The following is a 25971-nucleotide window of genomic DNA, read 5'->3' as shown; positions in this document are numbered from 1 at the left end:
TTGATGAAGAGAAAGGAGTAGTGAGAAACGGCTTAACAAGTTAAAATTAGAATGAAGATAACAAATTAATTATGAGGATGAAGATGAGACGTAAAAGCTCAGGAAGTGGAGATCGGCTTATTTTCGTGCTGTTGTTTAGGGGAGAAAGAGATAGTGATAAAGGAAGAAACCAGAAAAATTAAAAAGTAATGAAATACTTAAAAGAAAAGAACTGACCTATGATCAATAAACCAAAGATGGGCGCCAGAAGTAAATGCCTTTTAGAGCCTTTACTTCGTTGATAGAACAGTGTGGGAGACTAGAAAAGAGAGAGAGAGAGATATAGAGAGAGAGAGATATATAGAGAGAGAGATATATAGAGAGAGAGATATATATATAGAGAGAGAGATATATATATATATAGAGAGAGAGAGAGGGGGAAAGAGAGAGAGAGAAAGAGAGAGAGAGAAATAAGGAGAAAGATATAAACAATCCAAATAACTTAATCCTGAAATAAAATATTATATGAACACATATAGTTGAGAGATATCAGGTGCAGGTGAAATGATACACCCCAATAGGTATACCTTATTTTTATTGTGTAAAAAAAATACCTAGATATATGTAAAGTAAGATTTTGGTAACTAATGTATATATATATAATGTAAAATTTCTAGCTAAAAATATAAATAATGTATAATAATGTAAAACATTGGCTTGCAAGATGAATATATAATAGTAAAATTTAATTAATAATATAAATAATGAATATGAGTAATGTTAAAATTTTGGTTGCCAAGATATAAGCAGATAACGTAAAAGTTTCCGACTATTAAATGATTTCTATGAGTTTACGTTTCTTTCAGATACAAACAATAAAGAGACAGAAAAACAATAGTGAGTGCTAGTCAACAGAACCAGATGATATTCTTCATAATACCGTATTAATATACTTGTATATTATCTACCACAATACCTAAGTTATTATGTAATGAACCCTATAGAGACCAATGCTCTAGGTCTATAAGTACTTATGTTCCCTTACATGCATTGAGATTTAGATGAAAAATTGACAAAATATTATTTGTTGTGTAGACACAACCGATAGTAAAAGATAATATGATAAGGGAAGTTAAAAAATAATCTAATGCTTAACAACAAATGTAGAATAAATATATAATATATTGCGGAACACAATTCGGTCTATAAATGAGAACATTAATTAAGTACACTTATCTTTGTTCCAATCTAGATGAAATTCCTTCAGCTCTAATTCCAAGTGTTGGCTTATGGACGTGCCGGTTTATCAGACGGTAAGCGGCTCTATGAGTATACACATCTTAGGGAAGATTTACGTTCCAGATAATTAATAGGAATGTTATTCTTAGTGCATTTTCCATATAAGTTGTCTTTGTGGGATATTAAAAGCTTGGCTCTATTTTATAATTCTCTAGGTACGGCAGACGTTCATTTTAGGTATATTATATCTTTACAGATATATTTAGCTTGCTTTGTAATTGCAATTCCAAAATAGATTTATTGAATATCTCCTATTCTTTTATGTATGACATCTGCCGTTTTTTCTCCAACACATATTTGTCTGTATTTGACCTTCTTAAGTCGTTGGTTAGCTAGCACTAATTCTGTTTTCATTTTCCTACCTCGATCGTAAGGTAACTTTTTGTTATTCGATGTTAATTATAACGGTTGTCGGGAGTGGCTACTCGTAAACGTAGCGGAACGCTACAATTTAGGGCACATATTTAGGGCACATACACATTACGAGGAGAAAGATACATTTTTAATAAACTAGTACTCTAAGACGAGATCTAGGACTTAAAGAGATGTCATGGGTGCAATGGGTAGCCAATGGACAGGAGTCCACAGTTATGAAATGCTACTCAAAATAGAATAATTTATACATATAAATTATAAGTTAGATGTATAACATCTAACTTGACAAGCCAATGTATGGTGGACGCCTACGACGCATTAATACACGGCACCTTAAGAAGAAGAATGATTCTGCTCATTGTCTTTTTTGTAATCGTCTTAGGCGATTTCATCCAGTAAGGACTAACAGCAATTTCGATTTTATTACTGAATCGAATGTTTGTTAAAAGTTCACAAAAAACAGTTCATTCCTATTTTACGTCCATGGGCTTTCTCTACAATTTGCTCAACCAGTTGGATGAAATCTCTTGTTGCCAGCATTATTTCTGTATTTCTGCATAAGGCTTGTAACAAAGAACAAAATATAGAGGTTTTGTCTTAATTCTTCTCTAGCTTAGCTTTTTTCTTATCAAGATGTTCTTCCCTTCTATGTTTTCATCTGGTTCTTTTAATAGATCTTTAAAACATTCAGTCTGTCTTTTTTTTAATTTTTCATCGTCTTCTTAGTCTTCTAATTTTTTACTGCTCAGTAATTTTCTTATACAGGGTGAGTCATGAGGAACTGTACATACTCCTACCTCGCATAGAGGCCCCTATGGGGAATAACAAATGACCATTAAAAAGTGTCTGCTCCCATTGTTTAATAATATATAGGGCGAGTTTCGCATTTTGACAGAAATTTGTATTCGTCATAATTTTTGAACGGTCAGATCGATGTGTCTCTTATTTTGGTCAATCGTTACACTATTGCCACCCAATCAACTGATTTATTCAAACTAGAAAAAAATCAGGTCCGGCTTTAAAAAAATTAGTTCCTTTGGGTCTTAGAAAAAATTTCACCCTGTATAAGCTTTTTGAAAACTCTAATATGAATTTTACAAATAAGACAAATAGGCAATTAAAATAACATATTTATTTTTTTCCGCACACGATTGCTTAATTTTTTATAAAAAAATCAAATTTGATTATCAATTAAAAGTTTGGTAAAGTGAACCATAGATTTAACAAAATTAACTTTTATTACCAAAATAAATTTTTTTTGAACAAATATTTAATTTATATTACCACCAATTAACTGATTTATTCAAGCAAGAAAAAAATCATGTCCGGATTTAAAAAATAAGTTCGTTGTGGTCTTAGAAAAAATTTCACCCTGTATACGCTTTTTGAAAACTCTAATATGATTTTTTCAAATTAGACAAATAGGCAATTAAAATGGCATATTTATTTTTTTTCCCACACGATTACTTAATTTTTTATAAAAAAAAATCCAATTTGACTATGAATAACTAAAAGTTTGGTAAAGTGAACCATAGATTAAAAAAAATAACTTTTATTACAAAAATGAATTTTTTTTGAACAAATATTTAATTTATGTTATCACCCAATCAACTTATTTATTCAAACTAGAAAAAAATCAGGCCCGGATATAAAAAATTAGTTTGTTTGGGTCTTAGAAAAAATTTCACCTTGTATAAGTTTTTTGAAAACTCTAATATGAATTTTACAAGTAAGACAAATAGGCAATTAAAATAGCATATTTATTTTTTCCCCACACGATTACTTATTTTTTTATTAAAAAATCAAATTTGACTATGCATAAAAAGTTTGGCAAAGTTTTTGCATAGATTTAAAAAAATTAACTTTTTTTACAAAAATTAATTTACAAAAACAACGTTTTTGTTAAAATTAAAAGTTTTACCATTTTTTTTTTTTTTTTCTATAACACGTCTAGATCTAAAACTTCCCATAACACTTCTTTTGGACTCCATAGTTTAACACAGACGTGATCAAATTGATAAATTTTAAATTTTTCCACCTAATTTTTGCGATTTACAAGTTTGCTACTTTTACAAGAAGAAGACTGAAAGTCTACAACAATTTTCATAGTCTTCACAATGGTAAGAGGTATGTGCTGTAAAAATTTCAGAAAAAAATATTAAAATGGAACAGAGTTGTAGCGAGTTAAACCGTGAGTTCATTTTTTTTTCATTTTTAGGTTAAAATTCCGATTTTGACAAATTTGATTTTTTAATAAAAAATTAAGTTATCGTGTGGGGAAAAAATAAATATGCCATTTTAATTGCCTATTTGTCTTATTTGTAAAATTCATATTAGAGTTTTCAAAAAGCGTATACAGGGTGAAATTTTTTCTAAGACCAAAACGAACTAATTTTTTAAATCCGGACCTGATTTTTCTCTAGTTTGAATAAATCAGTTGATTGGATGGTAACATAAATTACTTATTTGTGCAAAAAAAATTAATTTTTGTAATAAAAGTTATTTTTTTTAAATCTATGGTTCACTTTACGAAACTTTTAATTCATAGTGAAATTTGATTTTTTTATAAAAAATTAAGTATTCGTGTGCGGAAAAAAATAAGTATGCCATTTTAATTGCCTATTTGTCTAATTTGAAAAATTCATATTAGAGCTTTCAAAAAGCGTATACAGGGTGAAATTTTTTCTAAGACCAAAACGAACTAATTTTTTAAATCCGGACCTGATTTTTCTCTAGTTTTAATAAATCAGTTGATTGGATGGTACCATAAATTACTTATTTTTGCAAAAAAAAATTAATTTTTGTAATAAAAGTTATTTTTTTTAAATCTTTGGTTCACTTTACGAAACTTTAAATTCATAGTGAAATTTGATTTTTTTATAAAAAATTAAGTATTCGTGTGGGGAAAAAATAAATATGCCATTTTAATTGCCTCTTTGTCTTATTTGTAAAATTCATATTAGAGTTTTCAAAAAGCGTATACAGGGTGAAATTTTTTCTAAGACCCAAACGAACTAATTTTTTTAAAGCCGGACCTGATTTTTTTCTAGTTTGAATAAATTAGTTGATTAGGTGGTAATAGTGTAACGATTGGCCAAAATAAGAGACACATCGATCTGACCGTTCAAAAATTATGACGAATACAACTTTCTGTCAAAATGCGAAACTCGCCCTGTATATTATTAAACAATGGGAGCAGACACTTTTTAATGGTCATTTGTTATTCCCCATAGGAGCCTCTATACGAGGTAGGAGTATGTACAGTTCCTCATGACTCACCCTGTAGAATACTCTTCTGTTCATGTTCTTATTTTATTTTTCGATTTCTGCGTAATTTTCGAAAAAAAAATTATTTTTAATACGTTATCGCATGAATAACAATCCACAGTCCTAACTATTTTTTTGGCAGGTAGGATTTGCCAGGAAAAAAATTGAAAAAATGTTCACCAAGGATAAGAATTTTTATTTTGATCACTGATCAAAAATCAGAACTTAATAGCCAAAAGCTTTTTGTTATTGTTCTGTGTTATTCGAAACTGACAGCAACTTCTGTTATCTGTAATTTGAGCTTTTACTATTACTGGCACGAGACGATGTCTAATGACTGAGATGACAGCTATTTTAGATTGATTTACAATAGCATGTGTTTCAATGCCACACAGGCCACAGGTAGAGTTTTATTATAAAAGTCTTAAAAAGATAATTAATTATAAATCTCTAAGTAAAAATACTGCTTTAGTGGAAATCAAAATAAAAATTTTGTTTAAAATTACTCTAATAATTACTCCAAATCTTTTAAATGCCGCTAATTAGGTTTCTTAAGATGGTAGGCGCAAAATCTTGTTCCAATGTTATTTAAATACATTCATTTTTTGTCGAATCCTGAGAAAACTAATATGTATTTTTGAAAAATTTAAACGCAGAATGAAAGTACCTAATACCGAGGGCCAAAAGTCCCTTAGAATATACAAAAAGTTTTGTTTTAATGAAATAGTTGAAATTAAAAATCATATTAAATTTTCTCTTTTTGTTTTTCACCCCTGTAATTTATTACAATAAACATTGTGGAAGTTTTCAGGAACTTTCGGCCCTCGGCAATAATGTAATCTTTCAATCTGCATTTAAATTTTTCAAAAATACTTATTAGTTTTCTCACGATTCGAAAAAAATGAATGCATTTAAATAGCACGACACCAAGATTTTGCGCCTATCCCCTTTATTAATTGTTGTAAACAAACAGGCTATTATTTAAAAAATGTGACTAACTTCGTCCCTAATTGTCATAAAACAACTTTTTTCTGAAAAATGGTAGCTTTTCGAATATTGTAGCACTTAGAAATAAGGGGGAAGATAAAAGCTTGGAAAATTTAGATACTGCTTAAATACAAAAGGGTCGAGAAAACTAGGGGATATTTCTAAAAACTACTTTGCTACGGCGGCTCGTGTTTTGGTTGGAGAGCTAAGGTTGTGAGTTCGTTAAGAAGAAGTTAGGGATTAGGGAATATTTACTACTATCAAAAATTTAAACAAGGGTACTTACAGATATCCTGGGGTGTTAAATATAAATCCTGGCTATATTTTGTTAGGGCGCCTTACCAGGAGTTTTACTTTCTATGATCATCCAACATCTTAAAATTTGACTCTAAAAAGCTTTTAAAGTTTGTGGTTAAAATTTTGCCAATAGGTTAGCGGTAAATAAACAGGACAAAATACACAGTTATGGCATTTATTGAAAAATTATTCCTTGACATAACAAAACTTTCAGATTACATAAAAGATTACCTGTAAAAAAAAATACATCTACTTTTCTGAACATAGGTTATGGTGCACCAAAAGATAAACAATAATATTATTGCATTGAGGATTTGATATCTGACTTAATTATGACTTGTATAACTGACTGACTGACCTAATTATGACATATATTATAGCATTTGCATTAAAACAAAAATTTATATTCATTCAGGGAACAATGTTTACATTAAAGAATTACTGACTACTCCTCGTAGTACTTAATTATTGAAAATAACAACAACTATGTCACCTGTCAAATATCATTCCGTAAATCTTTTATTTTTAACTATTTCAAAAGGTTTCAAAAAGGATTTTAACATTAACTTACAATTATGTCTTTACAATAATATTTTAATGATGGAAGCAAAATTATTCTTTGTTCTGTTCAACAATTTACTTTTTCATCTTTGTATTTTAAGTTCCAAAAAGATTTATTTTTTTTATGTTGAAAGAAATTAACGTTATTAGTTTGAGAATTTTATAATTATTAAAAGTCACTATACCTTAAAATTCAAAACTTCACCATTGTGAAACTTGACATGACACTTGACAGCACGTACGTAGTTCATACGTCACTCGAAGGGGAAAATGTCAATGGAAAATTACTGATTGCACCATATACCATTATACCATGAAAATACCATAAAACAAAAGAAATTTGCTTATTTACCTCGGGAAATAGGTTTTCTAATCCAGGAGACGGGAGGCTTGGGTTTAATTCATCACTACGATATTAGTACTATGCCGGCTTTCATAAATACATACGCAGTATTTTTACAAAGCGTATATTACACTTTTACCATCAAAAAAGGAACTGCTACACCATCAAACTGATGGTACACCTACTTAACAACAACACAGAAGAACTTTGATAGATCCCATTTACTTGGAAATTCTTTTTGCGTCACAAAAAAGCCGGTAACTCACTATCGATGTTTACTGATTCACTACCATTGTAAGAATGCCTGCTTTCTTCTCCGTCTCCTGCCAAAATTCCTTGATCCTGTCACTACGCAATTTCCGGCTTCCGTTCTTCAGAGCCAATTACGAGCTTCGATCTTTGTACCAAATTCAAACAAACCAATCAAATTGATTTTCAACATTTATTCTAGAAAGTTCATCAACGCATTAGAACTGTACTTTTGTCAAAACTTCTTACAAATTCTGTTTTTGCGTCTCAAATAAACAGGAATCTTGTAACACATTGAAATGTTGCGGAATACTTCGTAGATGTATACAGGTGCGGTTTTAGAAAATTCCTTGCAATCTGAATTTAAGTAAAAAACTGAATAAAAAAATTTGGACTTCTTAGAGAGGGATTGTAAAATCTATACAAATCTAAAGATCATATTTTCACTGGTTTTTTAAACGCTACACAGCCTCCTCCGAAAAGAGAAAGCTCGGATAGCTATCCAGTTTTCGATAAACCAAACAAAAATCAACCATGACTCCTTGAGTGAGGCTAAACAATCACATCAAAAATTTTTTTAGATGATGGCTAGTGGGGATTAAATTAAACAAACAAACGTTAGGGATTGGGCTAGCGTACCATCGATCGCCAGACTCTTTAAAGTCGAGTAGACTGAAATGTGTAATGACTCTAAAATGAACTGTAGGTGACAAGAGTTTCTGTGCCTTGGGGAAGAAGCTAACATTGTGCCCTGTGTGGACCTCGCTGACATCCACAACAGTAACACAAGTGAAATATCAGGGCAGGCACAGCCTTGTCACCTCGTTGCCTAACCGCGAGCGGTTCTCAAAAACTAAACAAATCATTTGAGCTCTAGGCTCGGCAGATAGACATCTGCCTAAACTCCACTAAACGCCTAGCGAGTTTCAGGGAATTTTGTTGGCAACGGTTCAGCAAAAATGAGGATTTAGAATCTCCATTCTAAATACCTCAATGAGACAACGTAATCTTAACATTTGTCTCAAGTCGAGATCGGTAACTTTATGTTAAACGTCTCACAGGGAATATACTCACTTCAACAACTAGACTAAAATAAAAGAAGACTAACAAAGGGGATACAACAACAACAAGGGCCAAATCACAACAAATTCATACAAGGGGGTATACGACAACAACAGGGACCAAAAGACGACATACCAAAATCAAAGAGAATATCAACTTCTTATCAAGACTAAAGGAACTGAAGAACAATACAGGGGGAACATGGAATAGGGGATCAGGACTAAGGGGATGACATATTATCTTCATCACATACAAAAGGTTTTAAGTCTTTAACATGCCATTTACCAAGATCAGAACCATTTAAATCAGATAGACGATACACCACTGGTGACAACTTTTCACGGACTGTAGCTTCAATGTACCTCGGTGCTAGTTTAGACATAAACTTGTTAGCAGCATTAGACAGGACTTTATTCCTTTTCCATACTCTATCTCCTACTTGGAATTGGACTTCTCTTCTTCGTAAGTTGTAACTTCTAGCGTTACGTTCATATCCTTTTCGAAGATTAGCCCTGACCTTTTCGAAGACTTGACTTAATCCTTTTACTTCTGAAGCATACATATCACGGTTACCAGGAATAATTTCTAGATCTTGCTTCCGTTGATCGTTTTGATCAACACCATAGTAGTTTCCACTCAGGGGAACATGACGGCCATAATTAAGGAAAGCTGGGGTGTATCCAGTTACTTCGTGCTTTGCGGTATTAATAGCTTGTCTGATCTTTGCTAAATTCTTGTCCCAGTCTACGTGGTCTTTTATATACATACGGATTGCTGTTCCAATGGTTTTATTATTTCTCTCCACAAAATTACATTGTGGTGCATACACGGGGCTAAACCATACTTTCTGAACATTATACCTACTACAGAGATTAATTAGAAGAGGGTTGTTCAGATTTGAGGCATTATCACAAATCACATACTGGGGAACACCAAACATCAGGAAGACATTATCTTCCAAAAATTCAGTAATACTCTTAGCCGTAGCCTTCCTCAAAGGATGGACTAAGGTATATTTACTAAACCAATCAGCAACCACTAATAACCATGTATAACCTTTTTTAGAACGAACAAAGGGACCTATCAGATCAATGGCAACTATTTGCCAGGGGAATTGGGCTTCTCTCTGCTTACCCATTTTACCTAAAGGAGCATGATTTGGTGTTTTCTGAGCACCACAAACTTTACATGATCTGACAAACTTAAGCACATCACAACGCATTTTGGGCCAATAGTACCTTTCTTGAATACGGGACAAAGTTTTATAGAATCCAAAGTGAGCACACGTAGGTGGCTCATGACAAGATTGCATTACTTCTAATCTTTGGGGTTTGGGAACTAAAATTTTCCATTCAATATCATTAGTCTTGAAAGAATTGGGGGATGGGGCATACTTGTAAATGAAATCATTTTCCACTTTCCATTGTGGAAAATCACCAGGGGAACGGAGTATCTTTGATCTTAAATCATCGAACCAAGGGTCTATTCTGTCAAGATCTATTTCTAGATAATCAACTTTTTGGGCATCTTTGGGTGTATCATTGGTATGAGCTCGAGATAAAGCATCAGGGACTAAATGGGATGTTCCTTTTCTATGAATCAAATCGAAAGTATGTTGTCTTAGGCGCATAGCCCACCTGGCTAATTTGCCTGTAGGATTGGACAGTTTATTCAACCAGAGAAGTGAATGGTGGTCAGTAATGACTGAAAACTTAACTCCTTCAATATAACCTCGAAATTTCTCGATAGCGAAGATCACTGCGAGACATTCTCGCTCTGTAACTGAATAATTTCTTTCAGCTCGGGAAAGGGACCTACTTGCATAAGCTATAACTTTTTCTTCACCATCAATAGTTTGAGTCAAGACACCACCAAGACCAGTGTCAGATGCATCACATTGCACAACAAAGGGAAGTTCGAAATTGGGTTGGGCTAAGATAGGGGCAGAAATTAGGAGTTCTTTAATTTTTAAAAAAAGCTTTTTCAGCTTCACTAGTCCAAACTACTGGTTGTTTTTTCTTTCTATGACCTTTAAGGAGGTCATTAATAGGGGAGGCTAAACTGGAAAAATCTCTAATGAAACGACGATACCAGGAACACATACCTATAAATCTTTTAATTTCAGTAGAATTAGATGGCCTGGGATAATTAACCATAGCTAAGATTTTTTCAGGATCTGCTTTAAGGGAATTGTTACCAACTACATAACCAAGATACTTCAATTCAGATTTAAAAAAATCACACTTATCGATGTTAATGGTCAAGTTTGCTTCTTTCAGTTTATCTCTTATAATTTTCAACAATCGGATATGTTCTTCAAAAGATGGGGTACACACTATGATGTCATCTAAATAACAGAATATATAGGGTTCAAATTCAGGGCCAAAGATAGCATCAACTAATCTTTGTTGAATCTGTGCACTATTACACAAACCAAAAGGAACAGAAGTGAATTGAAAGGAACCTCTACCAGAAACATTAAAGGCTGTCTTTTTCCTAGAGTCAGGATGCAGCGGGATTTGCCAAAAAGCTTTTCTTAAGTCAATGGAACTAATGCATTTAGCTCCTCTAAGTAACGAAAGAATTCTGTCTATTTGGGGCAAAGGATATGTATCATGAACAGTGACTTCATTTAATGAACGACCATCAAAACAGAACCTATATTCACCTGACTTTTTCTTGACTAATAATATGGGACTTGACCATGGGGATTGGGCTGGTTCGATTACTCCTAATCGTAACATATCGTCTAACTCTTCATGTAGTATTTTATTCATGTATGGGGATAAAGGATATTGTCTTTTCTTAAATGGCTTTGCATCACCAGTGTCAATAACCATTTCAATTTTACTGGTTCTTCCAATGTAGTTGGAACTAGAAATTTCCTCAAAAGAAGCGACTGTGGAATCTACTAAATTTTTTTCAGTGGGGGAAAATGAGTCTACAGAATACAAAGTTTCTGTTTTCTCTTCCTTTTGGGAAGAATGCCATGTTCCATCTCTAAAATTCAAGAACACTGAAAATTTATGCATAAAGTTACTTCCCAAAATAAAACTATGGGGAACGGAGGGTACGACAAGAAATTTCACTACTTGGGAAACACCATCAGCCTCAATTGGAAGATCAATAGTACCAACAACTGATTTTTGAGAACCATCTGCTAAGCAGACGTGTTTACAGGGGGTAGAATTATATTTAATTCCTTGGGAATCCAAAAATTTAACTCCAGCGGCACCTACTACCGATGTGGTGCAACCACTGTCTAAGAGGGCGACAAAGTTTTTAGAAAAGATAGAAATACTAACATGAGGACGACTGTCACAACCTTTCTTTTCAAAAAGAGGGTTAAGTATGTTTTGGGGGAATTTGTCGGGCTTAACTCTATATGGAGTGCAACTGCCGACTGGCTGCACACTACCTAGTTTTTTTGACACATACAGGAGGACGTTCTCACTCCTTTATTACCACAACGAGAACAAGACATTTCTCTGTTTGTACAATTGCGAGAAATGTGGTTGGGCTTACCACAAGTAAAACAAAAAATAATTTTTCTAGGGTTGTCATGTGTTTGGTAGGGTTGTGGAGGGGGTTGCATTGAATGAGGTTGATAGGAAGAAGACTGATTTCCATACGGTCGATAGGGAGGGGATTGCATCAACGGAGGTGGATAAGAAGACTGATTTCTGTGGGGTGGATAAGAAGAAGAAGACTGATGTCTTTCTGGTGGATAAGAAGAAGAAGACTGATGTCTTTCATCAGTATCTACTGGAGGATTGGGTCTCTCATTTCTCTGCGTAGACTTGGATTTCTTAAAGGGACGATCTTGCTTTTCTCGTTTGTCTCCTTTGGGGTTATCAGGCTTGTCTTGTTTATCAAGTACCTGAAGCTTCTCTTGGGGTTTTTCTGAATCCTCTAATGAAATACCAGCAAGACCTTTTGTAGTTTGAAGCAGGGGCAAAACATTTTGCTCCAAACGTTTAACAGTTATGACTAACATTTCGACAGTGGGAAAATCTTGAAGGGCTACGAGTGGAATATAATCCACCAAAATATTTTTTCTTAAAATCTTTACTCGTTGGGCTTCAGACGGGTACTCTTCTAAACGTTTAAAGAGATTCTCCATGATTGCGGAATAAATAGTGATTGACTCAGACTTTTTTTGTTTTCGACCTTTAATTTCATCAAGGAGATTATCATTATAATCTGGGGGTAGGAAAGCAGTTTTGAGAAGGGTTACCAACTCATTCCAACTGTTAACTGTATTTCCAACACTCCTATACCAAATAGCAGCGTTTCCGTCGAATAACTCAAAAGCTGATCTAAACAGGACATCATCAGAAATATTTCTGGATCTAGCAGAATCTCTTACTTTTTCTAAAAATGTGGGAAGGGCTTTACTCTCACCATTAAATTTGATATTTAAATCAGAAACTCTAACAGGAGTTGAAATTTGTATAATAGGGGCTGAAACTGAACTAATAGGGGCAACGGGGACTGAAGTTGTACCACTAGTCGATGGGACGGACACATTGTCAGATGTCTCTTCCTTTTCTAAGACATCTCCAGTCAACATCAATAAATCCATCTTATAGTTGTCAATAACTTCTTTTATAGCTTCTTCTACATTATCAGGGAAATTTTCCAATCTGAAATCCAGATGACTGGACCTTGTTTTGAAACGAGCAAAGTCAGCCTTTGATGACTGTGCACTCATTGCCCGCGCAATACTTTGCAAATCTGCTAATATTGACTGGATTGTAGGTAACTCTTGATCAGGATCGACTACATTTTTAGTCAAATTAATGGAAGATGAGATGGTCTCTTTACTTAACTGACCTCTCAACAACTTACGTTTTTCTTCAACAGTCCTATTTTGGACATTAAAACCTCTTATGAAAAGTTCATAAGATAACTCATCGGTTTTCAGATCATTAACTTGGGTAGACTTCATTTTTAAAACTGGGGTGAAAACAACACACAGGGGAAAGACCAAAGGGAATAGTAGAAAGTATGACTTTCGGACAAAAAACCGTTTCTATTTATCAAACGAACACAAACCTCACTTGCACTCTCATGCAGCCAGATCCTAACCTCACTGACTTTGTTGCAACTTCTGCTCTTGGTCTGCAATCACTCAATAAACAAAAGAGGGGTCAATAAACTATTGGTCAAAAAATTCACACTCCACCACTGACACGGACTAACAGGGAATAACACAAGGGTACACAAAACAAACAGGAAACAACAGACTCAAATATTTTCAGACAAAACAGGGATAGACAAACACAAATAATATTGAAACTTGCTTCTCGAATGAGCTTACACGGGATAACACCAACAACGGTTCTTGTTCCGATAACTATTGGGAGCGTTCCTAGACAACTAAGCACACTTCCTTTATCACGAGTATTACACTTGTGATCTATTCTGGTACAAGAAGGGAAAGACAAATAGTAATTGGACTGACTAACTACTTTACTTCACGGATACACTCAAACTACTTCACAGGCAGACTCCAACTAACCTTTGGTATCTTTATGACACTGACAAAGCTAGATTAGTTGAGAAAAAAATAATGGGACAACTAGACAACATTGGGAGTAAAAACTCAAACGGAAACTACACAGACTATACACATATACTCAAATGACGAACAAAAAAAATCACAAAAACAAGTTATTCTGTAAAAAATTGTTAATCAATTATGAATAAATGCACAAATACAACTAAAATGTTATACTTTATCAATAGTTTCAATATTGGAATGTTCAACGCTACTTATATAGACTACTTGTCTATACAATCAATACTTTTTTAAAAAAAATTTAAATATTGCTTTCACCATGGGTACTGTATTAACATCTACTATAAGTACATACATAAAAACAATGTTAATACACTACTATGAGTACATATTTACACATCCTATTGAAAATTTTATACCACTTCGTAACGTTCTAAAAAAATGTAGGGGCTCTTGGGCTAAACTATGTTGCGATACTGGTTGTGATAGTAGAATCGGTCTCAAATCTGGGGCAAGGAGAGGAAATTAAGTTGAAAAACAGTTGGGACTAACTAAAAAAATGTAAACTGCTTGGGAACAACTTAACGATATGACTGGGGGGTGAAAAGAGACTGGCCTCACGTCTGAGGGTGCTATTTTGTAGCGCACAACTGGACACTGAAAGAGGCAGAAAAATGAATCGGCCCCACGTTGGGCGCCATTTTGTAGCACTTAGAAATAAGGGGGAAGATAAAAGCTTGGAAAATTTAGATACTGCTTAAATACAAAAGGGTCGAGAAAACTAGGGGATATTTCTAAAAACTACTTTGCTACGGCGGCTCGTGTTTTGGTTGGAGAGCTAAGGTTGTGAGTTCGTTAAGAAGAAGTTAGGGATTAGGGAATATTTACTACTATCAAAAATTTAAACAAGGGTACTTACAGATATCCTGGGGTGTTAAATATAAATCCTGGCTATATTTTGTTAGGGCGCCTTACCAGGAGTTTTACTTTCTATGATCATCCAACATCTTAAAATTTGACTCTAAAAAGCTTTTAAAGTTTGTGGTTAAAATTTTGCCAATAGGTTAGCGGTAAATAAACAGGACAAAATACACAGTTATGGCATTTATTGAAAAATTATTCCTTGACATAACAAAACTTTCAGATTACATAAAAGATTACCTGTAAAAAAAAATACATCTACTTTTCTGAACATAGGTTATGGTGCACCAAAAGATAAACAATAATATTATTGCATTGAGGATTTGATATCTGACTTAATTATGACTTGTATAACTGACTGACTGACCTAATTATGACATATATTATAGCATTTGCATTAAAACAAAAATTTATATTCATTCAGGGAACAATGTTTACATTAAAGAATTACTGACTACTCCTCGTAGTACTTAATTATTGAAAATAACAACAACTATGTCACCTGTCAAATATCATTCCGTAAATCTTTTATTTTTAACTATTTCAAAAGGTTTCAAAAAGGATTTTAACATTAACTTACAATTATGTCTTTACAATAATATTTTAATGATGGAAGCAAAATTATTCTTTGTTCTGTTCAACAATTTACTTTTTCATCTTTGTATTTTAAGTTCCAAAAAGATTTATTTTTTTTATGTTGAAAGAAATTAACGTTATTAGTTTGAGAATTTTATAATTATTAAAAGTCACTATACCTTAAAATTCAAAACTTCACCATTGTGAAACTTGACATGACACTTGACAGCACGTACGTAGTTCATACGTCACTCGAAGGGGAAAATGTCAATGGAAAATTACTGATTGCACCATATACCATTATACCATGAAAATACCATAAAACAAAAGAAATTTGCTTATTTACCTCGGGAAATAGGTTTTCTAATCCAGGAGACGGGAGGCTTGGGTTTAATTCATCACTACGATATTAGTACTATGCCGGCTTTCATAAATACATACGCAGTATTTTTACAAAGCGTATATTACACTTTTACCATCAAAAAAGGAACTGCTACACCATCAAACTGATGGTACACCTACTTAACAACAACACAGAAGAACTTTGATAGATCCCATTTACTTGGAAATTCTTTTTGCGTCACAAAAAAGCCGGTAACTCACTATCGATGTTTACTGATTCACTACCATTGTAAGAATGCCTGCTTTCTTCTCCGTCTCCTGCCAAAATTCCTTGATCCTGTCACTACGCAATTTCCGGCTTCCGTTCTTCAGAGCCAATTACGAGCTTCGATCTTTGTACCAAATTCAAACAAACCAATCAAATTGATTTTCAACATTTATTCTAGAAAGTTCATCAACGCATTAGAACTGTACTTTTGTCAAAACTTCTTACAAATTCTGTTTTTGCGTCTCAAATAAACAGGAATCTTGTAACACATTGAAATGTTGCGGAATACTTCGTAGATGTATACAGGTGCGGTTTTAGAAAATTCCTTGCAATCTGAATTTAAGTAAAAAACTGAATAAAAAAATTTGGACTTCTTAGAGAGGGATTGTAAAATCTATACAAATCTAAAGATCATATTTTCACTGGTTTTTTAAACGCTACAATATGAAATTAATTCTAACAATAAAAACACTGAAAACGTTTGTTTTCTATACTTCCACAAAATTTATTATAACTATATGACTACAGCTGTTTCGTCTATCCACCCACAGTCTATCCATCGTCTATCCACCCTAAATTAGTTTATCCACCACCACAGAAAGAACCCAGTACCTTCTGCTTTATCACATATACTGGCAAGATAACAACAAAAATAGCCAGATACATAAAAAAGTAAGGAATAACACCAGCTTTCAGAACTAACAACAACTTAAGCAAATATATTAAGAACAATAAGAGCCGAAAAAGAAAACAACTACAGAGTGGTATCTACAAACTAACTTGTGGTGACTGTCCGAAAACTTACATCGGTCAAACTGGCAGAACCTTTGACAAACGGATAGCAGAACACAAAATGGCTTTCAACAATAGAAAAACAGACACTTCTACATACGCACTTCACCTTCTAGATCATAATCATTCTTTTAATGAAGAGTTTCAAATTCTGTATATTCAAAATAAAGGCCTTAAGCTATCTTTATTAGAATCTATGGAAATTATTAAATTAAAAAATACAGATATAATTCTAAATGACCAACTCGAGATAAACAGCTCCCCACTCCTCAACCTCTTCAGTCAAAGACTTTAAAAAGGCAAACCCATAGTAAACTAACTAAATCACTTGAGAAAGGCACTCTGCCGAAACAGCTGTAGTCGCATAGCTATAATAAATTTTGTGGAAGTACATAAAACAAACGTTTTCAGTGTTTTATTGTTAGATAAAATTAACTTCCATCAAGTAACGGTCGAATCCATCAATTACGAAATTAATTTTTCCCGGACAATAGCGAAAAAGAGATTCTAAATGTTTATAAGCAAAAATTGCAAAGTTTTTGCAAACAGGTATTGCAATGTTGAAAATGGTTTTTCTTTAACTTTTTTTTAAATTCTTTTGATAGAATCACTATCTCCTGATTATGATATTTTGAATCTATCAAATTGAATAACTTTTAAACTAATACATGAATCACTGTGAAATTTTAACCACATGTTTAGCACTATAAAACCCAACTTTCCACGCAATATCAAGGTTGTAGGTTCATTTTTTACAATAGTTATTAACATTTATTGAAAATTAAGGATTCTTTGGTGTTTTACAGTTTTCTAATCATCAATAAATCAACATTCATAAAGCGCCATTTTAAAGCTTTAAACGTATGTTGTCAAATAATTACCTCCAAATTCAATCAAAATACTTTACTTTTTAGTTATAGACGAATATTTTTAATAATAAAGTCCGCCGAACCTTATGTAGGAAACATTTTTTTGGGTTTTCGTTTGGGTTATCGAGGTCTACAAAATTCAAAAAAATAATAATTGTCATGGCAGAGTCAAAGTCACAGAAATACCTTATTTCTTATTTCTCTGGACTAATTGCAAATGTTTCAGATACACAAAGCAGTGTTAAAAAACATCTCTTCTAAATCTAGTTTGGTCCATTTTCATATTTTTTTTGCAAATAAGAATAAAATGGAACCAAAAAGTAACACAACAATTAAAAACCTCAAAAATAATTTATACATATATGAATTTTCAAGTCTCCAAAAAGTGTATTTTCACATTTTCCGATTCTAAATCGCTTCTAACAAGAAAACTATCAGTTTTATAGACCTTTTTTGAAAATGACCCAAAAAACCTAAAAAAAAAACAATTTTCCGGAGCAAAAAAGGTAATTTTTGTTAAGTTTAAAAAAAATTTTTAAACAATTTCTGCCTAAAAATTTCCCCGGCACCTTTCAGAAATGTTGAAAGGGGACATTTTTTAACAGGAATCTGCAAAAAAAACGAATCAGAATTATTTTTCCTACGGAAGCGACCTCACAACTGCACTAAATAATATGATAATGGAATGGAACATTGCAAACAACTAATAATAGAAACTAAGTTTTCAATCTAATAGCACATGAAATAATATTAAAAATATTACTCTACATTCCACCAGATTGAAAACAATGGAAACCTTCTCTCACCTCCGAGGCTTCTAAAATTTGCAAGTCATAATGGATGCTGAGACTAAAGAAGATGAGAGAATTTTACAATATAATTATAAATTGTAAAATTCCCTCATCTTCTTTAGTCTCAGCATCCATTATGGCTTGCAAATTTTAGAAGCCTCGGAGGTGTAACCAGAGAAGGTTCTCATTGTTTTCAATCTGGTGGGATGTAGAGTAATATTTTTAATATTATTTTTTGTGCTATTAGATTGAAAACATTTTTGGATGTTGTTTTATGTGCTATTAGATTGAAAACTTAGTCTTTTGCTCGAAGTTGTCGCTCGGGCATCCCTGCCATTTCGTTCGTTGCAATCCGTAACTGCACGCCAGGGTTTATCCTGGTTGGGTCAGAGAGAGCAACATAATAATATGTGCCACCTGATGAGAGACTAATAAATTTCGAAACCGGTAGAGGTGCTTGCTGCACTCTCTGATTGAACTAGAATATAATGCGGCTGTAGTTTCGTGGTGCAACGAAATTGAAAATGGTTGTTTATTTTTGAACTAATAATAGATTAAAATCTATTTTAGAGAGGAGATAACATCAATTACATTAAAAAGAATAAAAAAAGCATTTATAAACTAATAGTCCTGTCGCCAGGGGGGGTACAACGGCCTCGTTAATTCAGATGGACTTACTCAAGTTTTTTTTATGTATTTTGACCCGTAGAACACGAATTTTTTGGGTAACAGTTGATCCGGATGTCGATAAGATTGTTATAGACCAAGAACTTGAGGAATCAAATAACAGCGATTTTTGGCAAAACAAAACAATATTTTGTATTTTTTGGGCCATTTTAAGTAAAAAATATTTCTACAAGTTTTTTCGTAGGATGCACAGTTTTCGAGATAAACGCGGTTGAACTTTAAAAAAATCGAAAAATTGCAATTTTTGAACCCGAATAACTTTTGATTAAAAAATAAAATAGCAAGTCTGCTTACCGCATTTGAAAGTTTAAGTCAAATTATATCGGTTTTGATTATTTGCATTGGTAAAAATTTATTTTTTTATTGTTTAACAAAGCTATAAACACGTAGGGTTTCCCGTGCTTTTACATGCGTTTTAACGCATGTAACGTAGAAATAGTCTTGATTGCACTAGTACCTATTCTACCTACTCGTTCGATTTTAAATGAGAAATCATAGAAACATCACTCACGCACTAGTTGTTTGTAGCTTTGTTTAGCAATAGCACAATAAATTTTTAGCAATGCAAATAATCAAAACCGACATAGTTTGACTTGAACTTTCAAAGGCGCTAAGCAGAATTGCTATTTTATTTTTTAATCAAAAGTTATTCGGGTTTAAAAATTGCAGTTTTTCGATTTTTTGAAAGTTCAACCGCGTTTATCTCGAGAACTGTGCATCCTACTAAAAAACTTGTAGAAATATTTTTTGCTTAAAATGACCCAAAAAATACAAAATATTGTTTTGTTTTGCCAAAAATCGCTGTTATTTGATTCCTCAAGTTCTTGGTCTATAACAATCTTATCGACATCCGGATCAACTGTTACCCAAAAAATTCGTGTTCTACGGGTCAAAATACATAAAAAAAATTTGGGTAAGTCCATCTGAATTAACGAGGCCGTTGTACCCCCCCTGGCGACAGGACTATAACTTTTTGAATGCAAAACATCTACTATATCGCAAATATTCATTTAGTTCTGAAAGGAGAAAAAATTAAATAAACTTATAGAGTTAATTCATTTCAACGTAATTTTTTTATTTAAAAGTCGAAGTATCACATAAACAAACCATTATTCAGGGTGTATTTTGTACAAGATATATATGTATTTATTCTTATATAGGAAAAGAACTGAACGGAAAAAATATAGCTGTATACCTACTTGGCATAAATTATTTTAGAAAATCTTAATCTTAATCCTATTACAAAGTCATTTGTATTTGAATGGTGAATGGCAGAGCCTATTTTACTACAAATCAGACCCGAGGCCCTAGGCACTACTCAATTTTCGGGCCTCTAAATATGATTTAATAATAATAATAATAAATTTTTTAAATGAATTAATTATTTAATAGAAATAGGAAATATTTCACTAGGAAAAGAGTTATTGACATTGTCGTTTTCTCTAGGAGATGTACTTATGACAGGTGGAGTCGCTTGAAAATCAATAATGGAGTATGGAGTCATTATTTATCATTTCCTGTTCGTAAAATGAAAGAATTTTGAAAATTTATTGAAGTTGTACTTCTTTACCGGCGATAGAGGTTGAATATTTTATATGTTAAAACCTATCAGCCCGGCGCATGCGCATTATAACTTTGTTCTGATTGGACGTTCAAATGACATGTCAAAAATTATCCGATATGGCAGCTGTGGTTTGGAGGTAAAGGTAAAGGTAAACAAATGTATAATATATTAGTTTTATTGTTGTGAGGACAGAAACAAAAAAGTTTATAATATTGTAGTGACTTTTAAATAGTTTTTAAAAGCAACAGGTACGTAATAATTGTTAATGTATCATGGGTATAAACCTACCTATTTGATCTGCCAAAATACATAGTATGTAATACTTTTATTTATATAATTTGAACCATCAAAATTTCTATCAATATTCACCTAATATATTGTTTTTTTACTCTATGTTTTGTTGTATTTTTTCAATTCTAAATCATTTCAATTCAAAATTAAAATAATTTGATCAATTTTCAAAATATCAAAATATCACAAGTTTAATCCGTTTAGTTAGTCGATCTTCGTAAATAATGACACATAGTGTCCGTGGATAAGCGGAGAAGGCGAATGAATTCCAATACCAACCGCTCTTATCAGCGCTGGTTCGAGTCCCAATAGAAACTTTCTTTTTTGTTTTTTTTAATACATTTTATGATTGTAAGTATATTTATTATATAATTGTATTTTCAGAAAATACGTATTTAGTTAAAAAAAATTTCGACAATTAATGTTCAGACATCATTTGTGGCTTGTTTAATGTGTTTGTGTGTGTTTTATTCTTTTATTATTTTAATTTTTGGCACTGTTCTAATAAAAATGTTTGAGAAGTAGTAAGTATAAATTAGTTTAATATTTAAACAAAATATAAATAAAAAGTATATTAATTTCGTTTAAATCATATAATAGAAGTATAACTTCTTACGTGCGTACAAAGTACACACACATTCTTTTTTTGTTATTGGTGATATTTTTTGGTGATCTTTCCGGGCCCTATTAAAATGCGGGCCCGAGGCAGGTGCCTCAGGGGCCTAGGGGTAACATAGGCCCTGGTGAATGGTGTGATTAAGTTTCCGGCAGAGGTAGCAATTAATAAATTTTAATCTATTGTCCCTTTAACTATTATTGTACCTGCTCTTCAGTATGTTAAATCTCAAAACTGAAAGACGCCATTCAGATACAAAAATGACTTTATAATAGGATTAAGATTTAGGTTTACTAAAATAATTTGATGCCAAGTATACTCTCACTTTAACCAAAAATAAAATCTACCCGATATAATTGCGTTAATTACAGTCGGAAAAATGAAAGATTACCCAATAATGATTTTGTATTTGCTGTCTTTTTCTATAAGAAACGTTTGTTATTTATAGAAAAAGACAGCAAATACAAAATAAGTGATTGATATGATCGTTCATGGGTAATCTTTCATTTTTCCGACTGTATGTTGATTTTGAATTTTGAACAATGTACATAGAACAAGAGACGTCAAATTGACAGCATATTCTCCACAGTGCTTTTAAGGGGGTAGACGCAAAATTTCGGCGTCAATGCTTTTAAAATGCATTCATTTTTTTTTCGAATCCTGAGAAAACTAATACGTATTTTTGAAAAATTTAAACGCAGAATGAAATATTACGTTATTACCGAGGGCCTAAAGTCCCTGAAAACTTCTATAATGTTGATTTTAATGAGTTATAGGGGTGAAAAAAAAGAGAAAATTTAGTGTGATTTTTAATTTCAAATATTTCACCCAAAAAAACTTTTTGTTTATTCTGAGGGACTTTCGGCCCTCGGTAATAATGTAATCTTTTATTCTGCGTTTAATTTTTCAAAAACATTTACTAGTTTTCTCAGGATTCGAAAAAAATGAATGCATTTAAATAACCAAATGGCTCAAAGCATTAGGCAAAAAGTTTGCGCCTATCACCTTAAAAGCCGAAAAATCAAATAAACAAACAGTAATTTTTTCATTTATGGTGTATTTTGTATAAGATATATTCATTAAATGTGGAAAGAACTGAACGAAAAAAATAGAGGCTGAAAAAAATAGCCATGGTTTAACCAAATCTACCCGACATAGTTGCTTTAATTCTTGCGTTAATTGTTGACTGATTTTGAAATAGATAAAACAAGAGACGCCAAATTAACAGTTATTTTATAATTATTAACATATTATGTATTATTCTCAACAGTGTTTGTAATTTGTCAATCTTTATATTTAAAAAATCAAAATTTACAAATAGATATCGGTAATATGAATGATAATACTGAAACAGTGAAACATAACAATCAAGAAAACGATAGGTATGTAAAAACTAAATAAAAAAAAATAAAATAAAAACTTAATCGCAAAAAAAGTAATAGATATCTCTTAAAGAATAAAATAACAATCATTAAAAAAACTTACTGTTTTCTGAAGACGACGAGCTGATTCCACCATAGGGGTAGTAATTCTCATTCAACACAGGCGACGGAGCGTCTTGCCCGTCCTGGATCGGACTCAAAGGAGCTTTCATATACGTACTAGAAATGGTACTATCAGAATACGAAGGCAATAGTCCAGTAGCACCACTCCATTCTCTATCACATTGCTGCTGGTACACCGAAGCTGGGTACTCGTAACTTCCATAGTGCGACGCCGAAACACTAGGAACCTGAGGAGTACCATTATACGAACAGGTGTTGTAATCTTGAGTTATCAGCGATTGGTGATCGTAGGAAGTAGCTTGGTTGACGATGTTAGCCATGTTATTGGTGAAGAACGAACCTGGATGGTATTGTGGTTTCATAGCTTGGCATTTTCTTCGAAATCCTCGTGGTCTTCGTCGGAAAGAGCCTTCTTCGAACATGAATTCACTAGCAGGGTCGATTGTCCAATAATGTCCTTTTCCTGGTCTTCCTAAACCTTTAGGTAGTTTGATAAAGCACTCGTTCAAGGAAAGGTTGTGTCTCACTGAGTTCTTCCATCCTTGGTACGAGCCTCGAAAGAACGGGAACCTTTGTTGTAAGAAAGTGTAGATTTCGCTTAAAGTTAGCCGTTTTGTAGGTGAATGTTGAATAGCCATAACTATGAGCGCTATGTAGGAGTATGGTGGTTTTTCTTGCCGTCGTATCCCGGACTTTTTATCTGTACTGGTAGGTTTAGTGTCAGCTTCATGTTGAGTGGTTTCTGGCGTCTGCGACGTCTGGGGTTGCTCGTTGGCCAAAATCACACTGGTGTGGTTCTGGTGCAAATGTAGCTGGTGTAGATGCTGCTGAATGTTGATGTTTTGATGCACAACCGGACTAGGCACACTTTCCGTTAACTCCTTCATGATAAATTAAACATTTACACTTCGAAACTAAACAATTTAAATTTTCGTCTTTATATTACAAACATTTGATACTCGTAACGACTGTATGTATACATAAATATTGTATATATACAGTATAAGTTTATATACAAACGGGGCGGCCGACGATTTTATATACAAAAGTCGAAAATTTGAATGATACTGTTCGCGTAGAAGTTGGAGAGACGTCTGTGGGTAAAGATGTGTTGTTTAGGATGTGGTCTTCTCTTACGAATGGAATAGAGGATGATGATAGAGGCAGGCGGGGACTAAGTTTGGCTTGTGTGGGATGGACCCGCCGGCATCTGCTCTGGTTTCGTGGCTGAGTAATGTCGGAATCGCGCATACGAAACGGTAAGAAACATCACACATTATACCGTATGATACGAATAGTTGAATAATTAACTTCACTTATAATTATTTTTGTCAGAAAAATCACACTACGTAATTTTCTACATTACTTCTAAAACACTATTTTAATGTGCCTTTATTATGGTGACATCGATTTTTAAACCAGATTGTTAAAAAGAATCAGATAAATGTATATGACAGTGATAGATACTTTCAAATTCTGTATGTAACATTCTTCTCAGGAAATATCATAAACATATTTTTGTTCAATATATGAAGAATTTTTTCATGCGATAATTATAATTTTAACATTTTCGTCGAAAAGTTTTTGTTTTGAGTACCTAATCTTTACTTTACTAATTTGAGATTTTTATATCCATTTTATATCATAGACTTCCCTTTTTCGTTCCATTTAGGTAGATTTGCGCTGTAAATTTTTTTTATCAGATTTACTGTAATTCGAATGTATAGTAAAAAATCATTATATTAACGCGATGGTAAAAAAATTAACTGAAAATAGTAAAAAAATAATTATAATCCCTCTCAATACATTTATTTTTTTTTATAGATAAATATGACTAAATATTAGAAAAATACACTAGTAACGCTCGCGTTTATGAAATTTTAGCGCTTGTATTTTACAATAATTATTTAGGGCCAAAAATGCCACCATTTTAAGAACTTCGTCTACCGCTAAAAATAAAGCATTTTGAATGAATTTGGAGGTAATTATTTGATAGAATACGTTTAAGGCTTAATAGCGATTTATGAATGTTGATTTACTAATCTTTTGTTGCTAAGAAACTGTAAAACCCTAAGAAGTCTTAAGGTGATACAGTAGCGATCAACAGGTAGCCAAAACGCGTTCCAAGATTGCGGCTGTAATTTTGAATATTTTTTCGAGATATTTGGCACACGTATTTGTAATATAATAAAGAATGGCGGTACAGAGCCCAATTTGAAAAATATATTAATATGTGGAAATTTCTCTGTAATTAAATACAATATTAAAAAAAAACGAGCCTGTACCGCCATTAAGAAGAACAAAAAAATACACTTTCTTCAAATAAACTTTTTTATCAGATGCCTAGATTTTGTGTCATTTTGGAACTACTAATGAAATAAAAAATTTTAGTAGTTCCAAAATGATACAAAATCTAGGCATCAGATAAAAAAGTTTATTTGAAGAAAGTATATTTTTTTGTTCTTCTTAATGGCGGTACAGGCTCGTTTTTTAATATTGTATTTAATTACAGAGTAATTTCCACATATTAATATATTTTTCAAATTGGGCTCTGTACCGCCATTCCTTATTATATTACGAATACGTGTGCCAAATATCTCGAAAAAATATTCAAAATTACAGCCGCAATCTTGGAACGCGTTTTCGCTACCTGTTGATCGCTACTGTTTCCTCTTAATTATCATATTTTCAATAAAGGTTAATAACTAATGTAAACATGAACCTAGAATCTTGATTTGATATTGTCTGATCTTGAATTAATTTAGAAGTTATAAAATTTTTTATCCCAAACTTGCAATGATTCTTC

General features: G+C 32.6%; 2 protein-coding genes across 3 annotated transcripts in view; both read right to left on the bottom strand.

Moving 5' to 3' along the window:
- The window catches only part of LOC114332702 (forkhead box protein F1-like), a 33231-nt gene extending 8807 nt beyond the window's left edge, over positions 1-24424 (bottom strand). Inside the window, exon 1 of the mRNA XM_028282529.2 lies at positions 23146-24424. Coding sequence (XP_028138330.1) covers positions 23146-24052 — 907 coding nt within the window. The 5' untranslated portion in view covers positions 24053-24424. The remainder of the gene's footprint in view (positions 1-23145) is intronic.
- On the bottom strand, positions 5980-16488 carry LOC126885628 (uncharacterized). 2 transcript variants are annotated; one of them, XR_007698404.1, is made up of 2 exons: positions 15105-16488; positions 5980-6303 (listed from the first exon to the last, which is right to left on the bottom strand). XR_007698404.1 is itself a non-coding variant. In XM_050652256.1 (2 exons), exon 2 carries the CDS (start codon positions 13368-13370, stop codon positions 11838-11840), a length of 1533 nt encoding a protein of 510 aa, XP_050508213.1. In that variant the 5' UTR covers positions 13371-14972; positions 15105-16467; the 3' UTR covers positions 11182-11837. The 2 variants fall into 2 exon arrangements, 1 of the variants encoding a protein (XP_050508213.1); XM_050652256.1 differs by lacking the exon at positions 5980-6303 and adding an exon at positions 11182-14972 and having other exon boundaries at positions 15105-16467.
- Positions 24425-25971: the final 1547 nt, after the last annotated feature.

This window comes from Diabrotica virgifera, chromosome 5 (assembly GCF_917563875.1).
Source record: "Diabrotica virgifera virgifera chromosome 5, PGI_DIABVI_V3a".
NCBI classification, from domain to species: Eukaryota; Metazoa; Arthropoda; class Insecta; order Coleoptera; family Chrysomelidae; genus Diabrotica; species Diabrotica virgifera.
The sequence above is the reverse complement of the archived record's forward strand: the minus strand, read 5'-3'. Positions and strand labels throughout refer to the sequence as shown.

Coding starts and splice junctions, on each gene's coding strand:
- LOC126885628 (XM_050652256.1), bottom strand. CDS start 13,370: ATGAAGTCTACCCAAGTTAATGATCTGAAAACCGATGAGTTATCTTAT.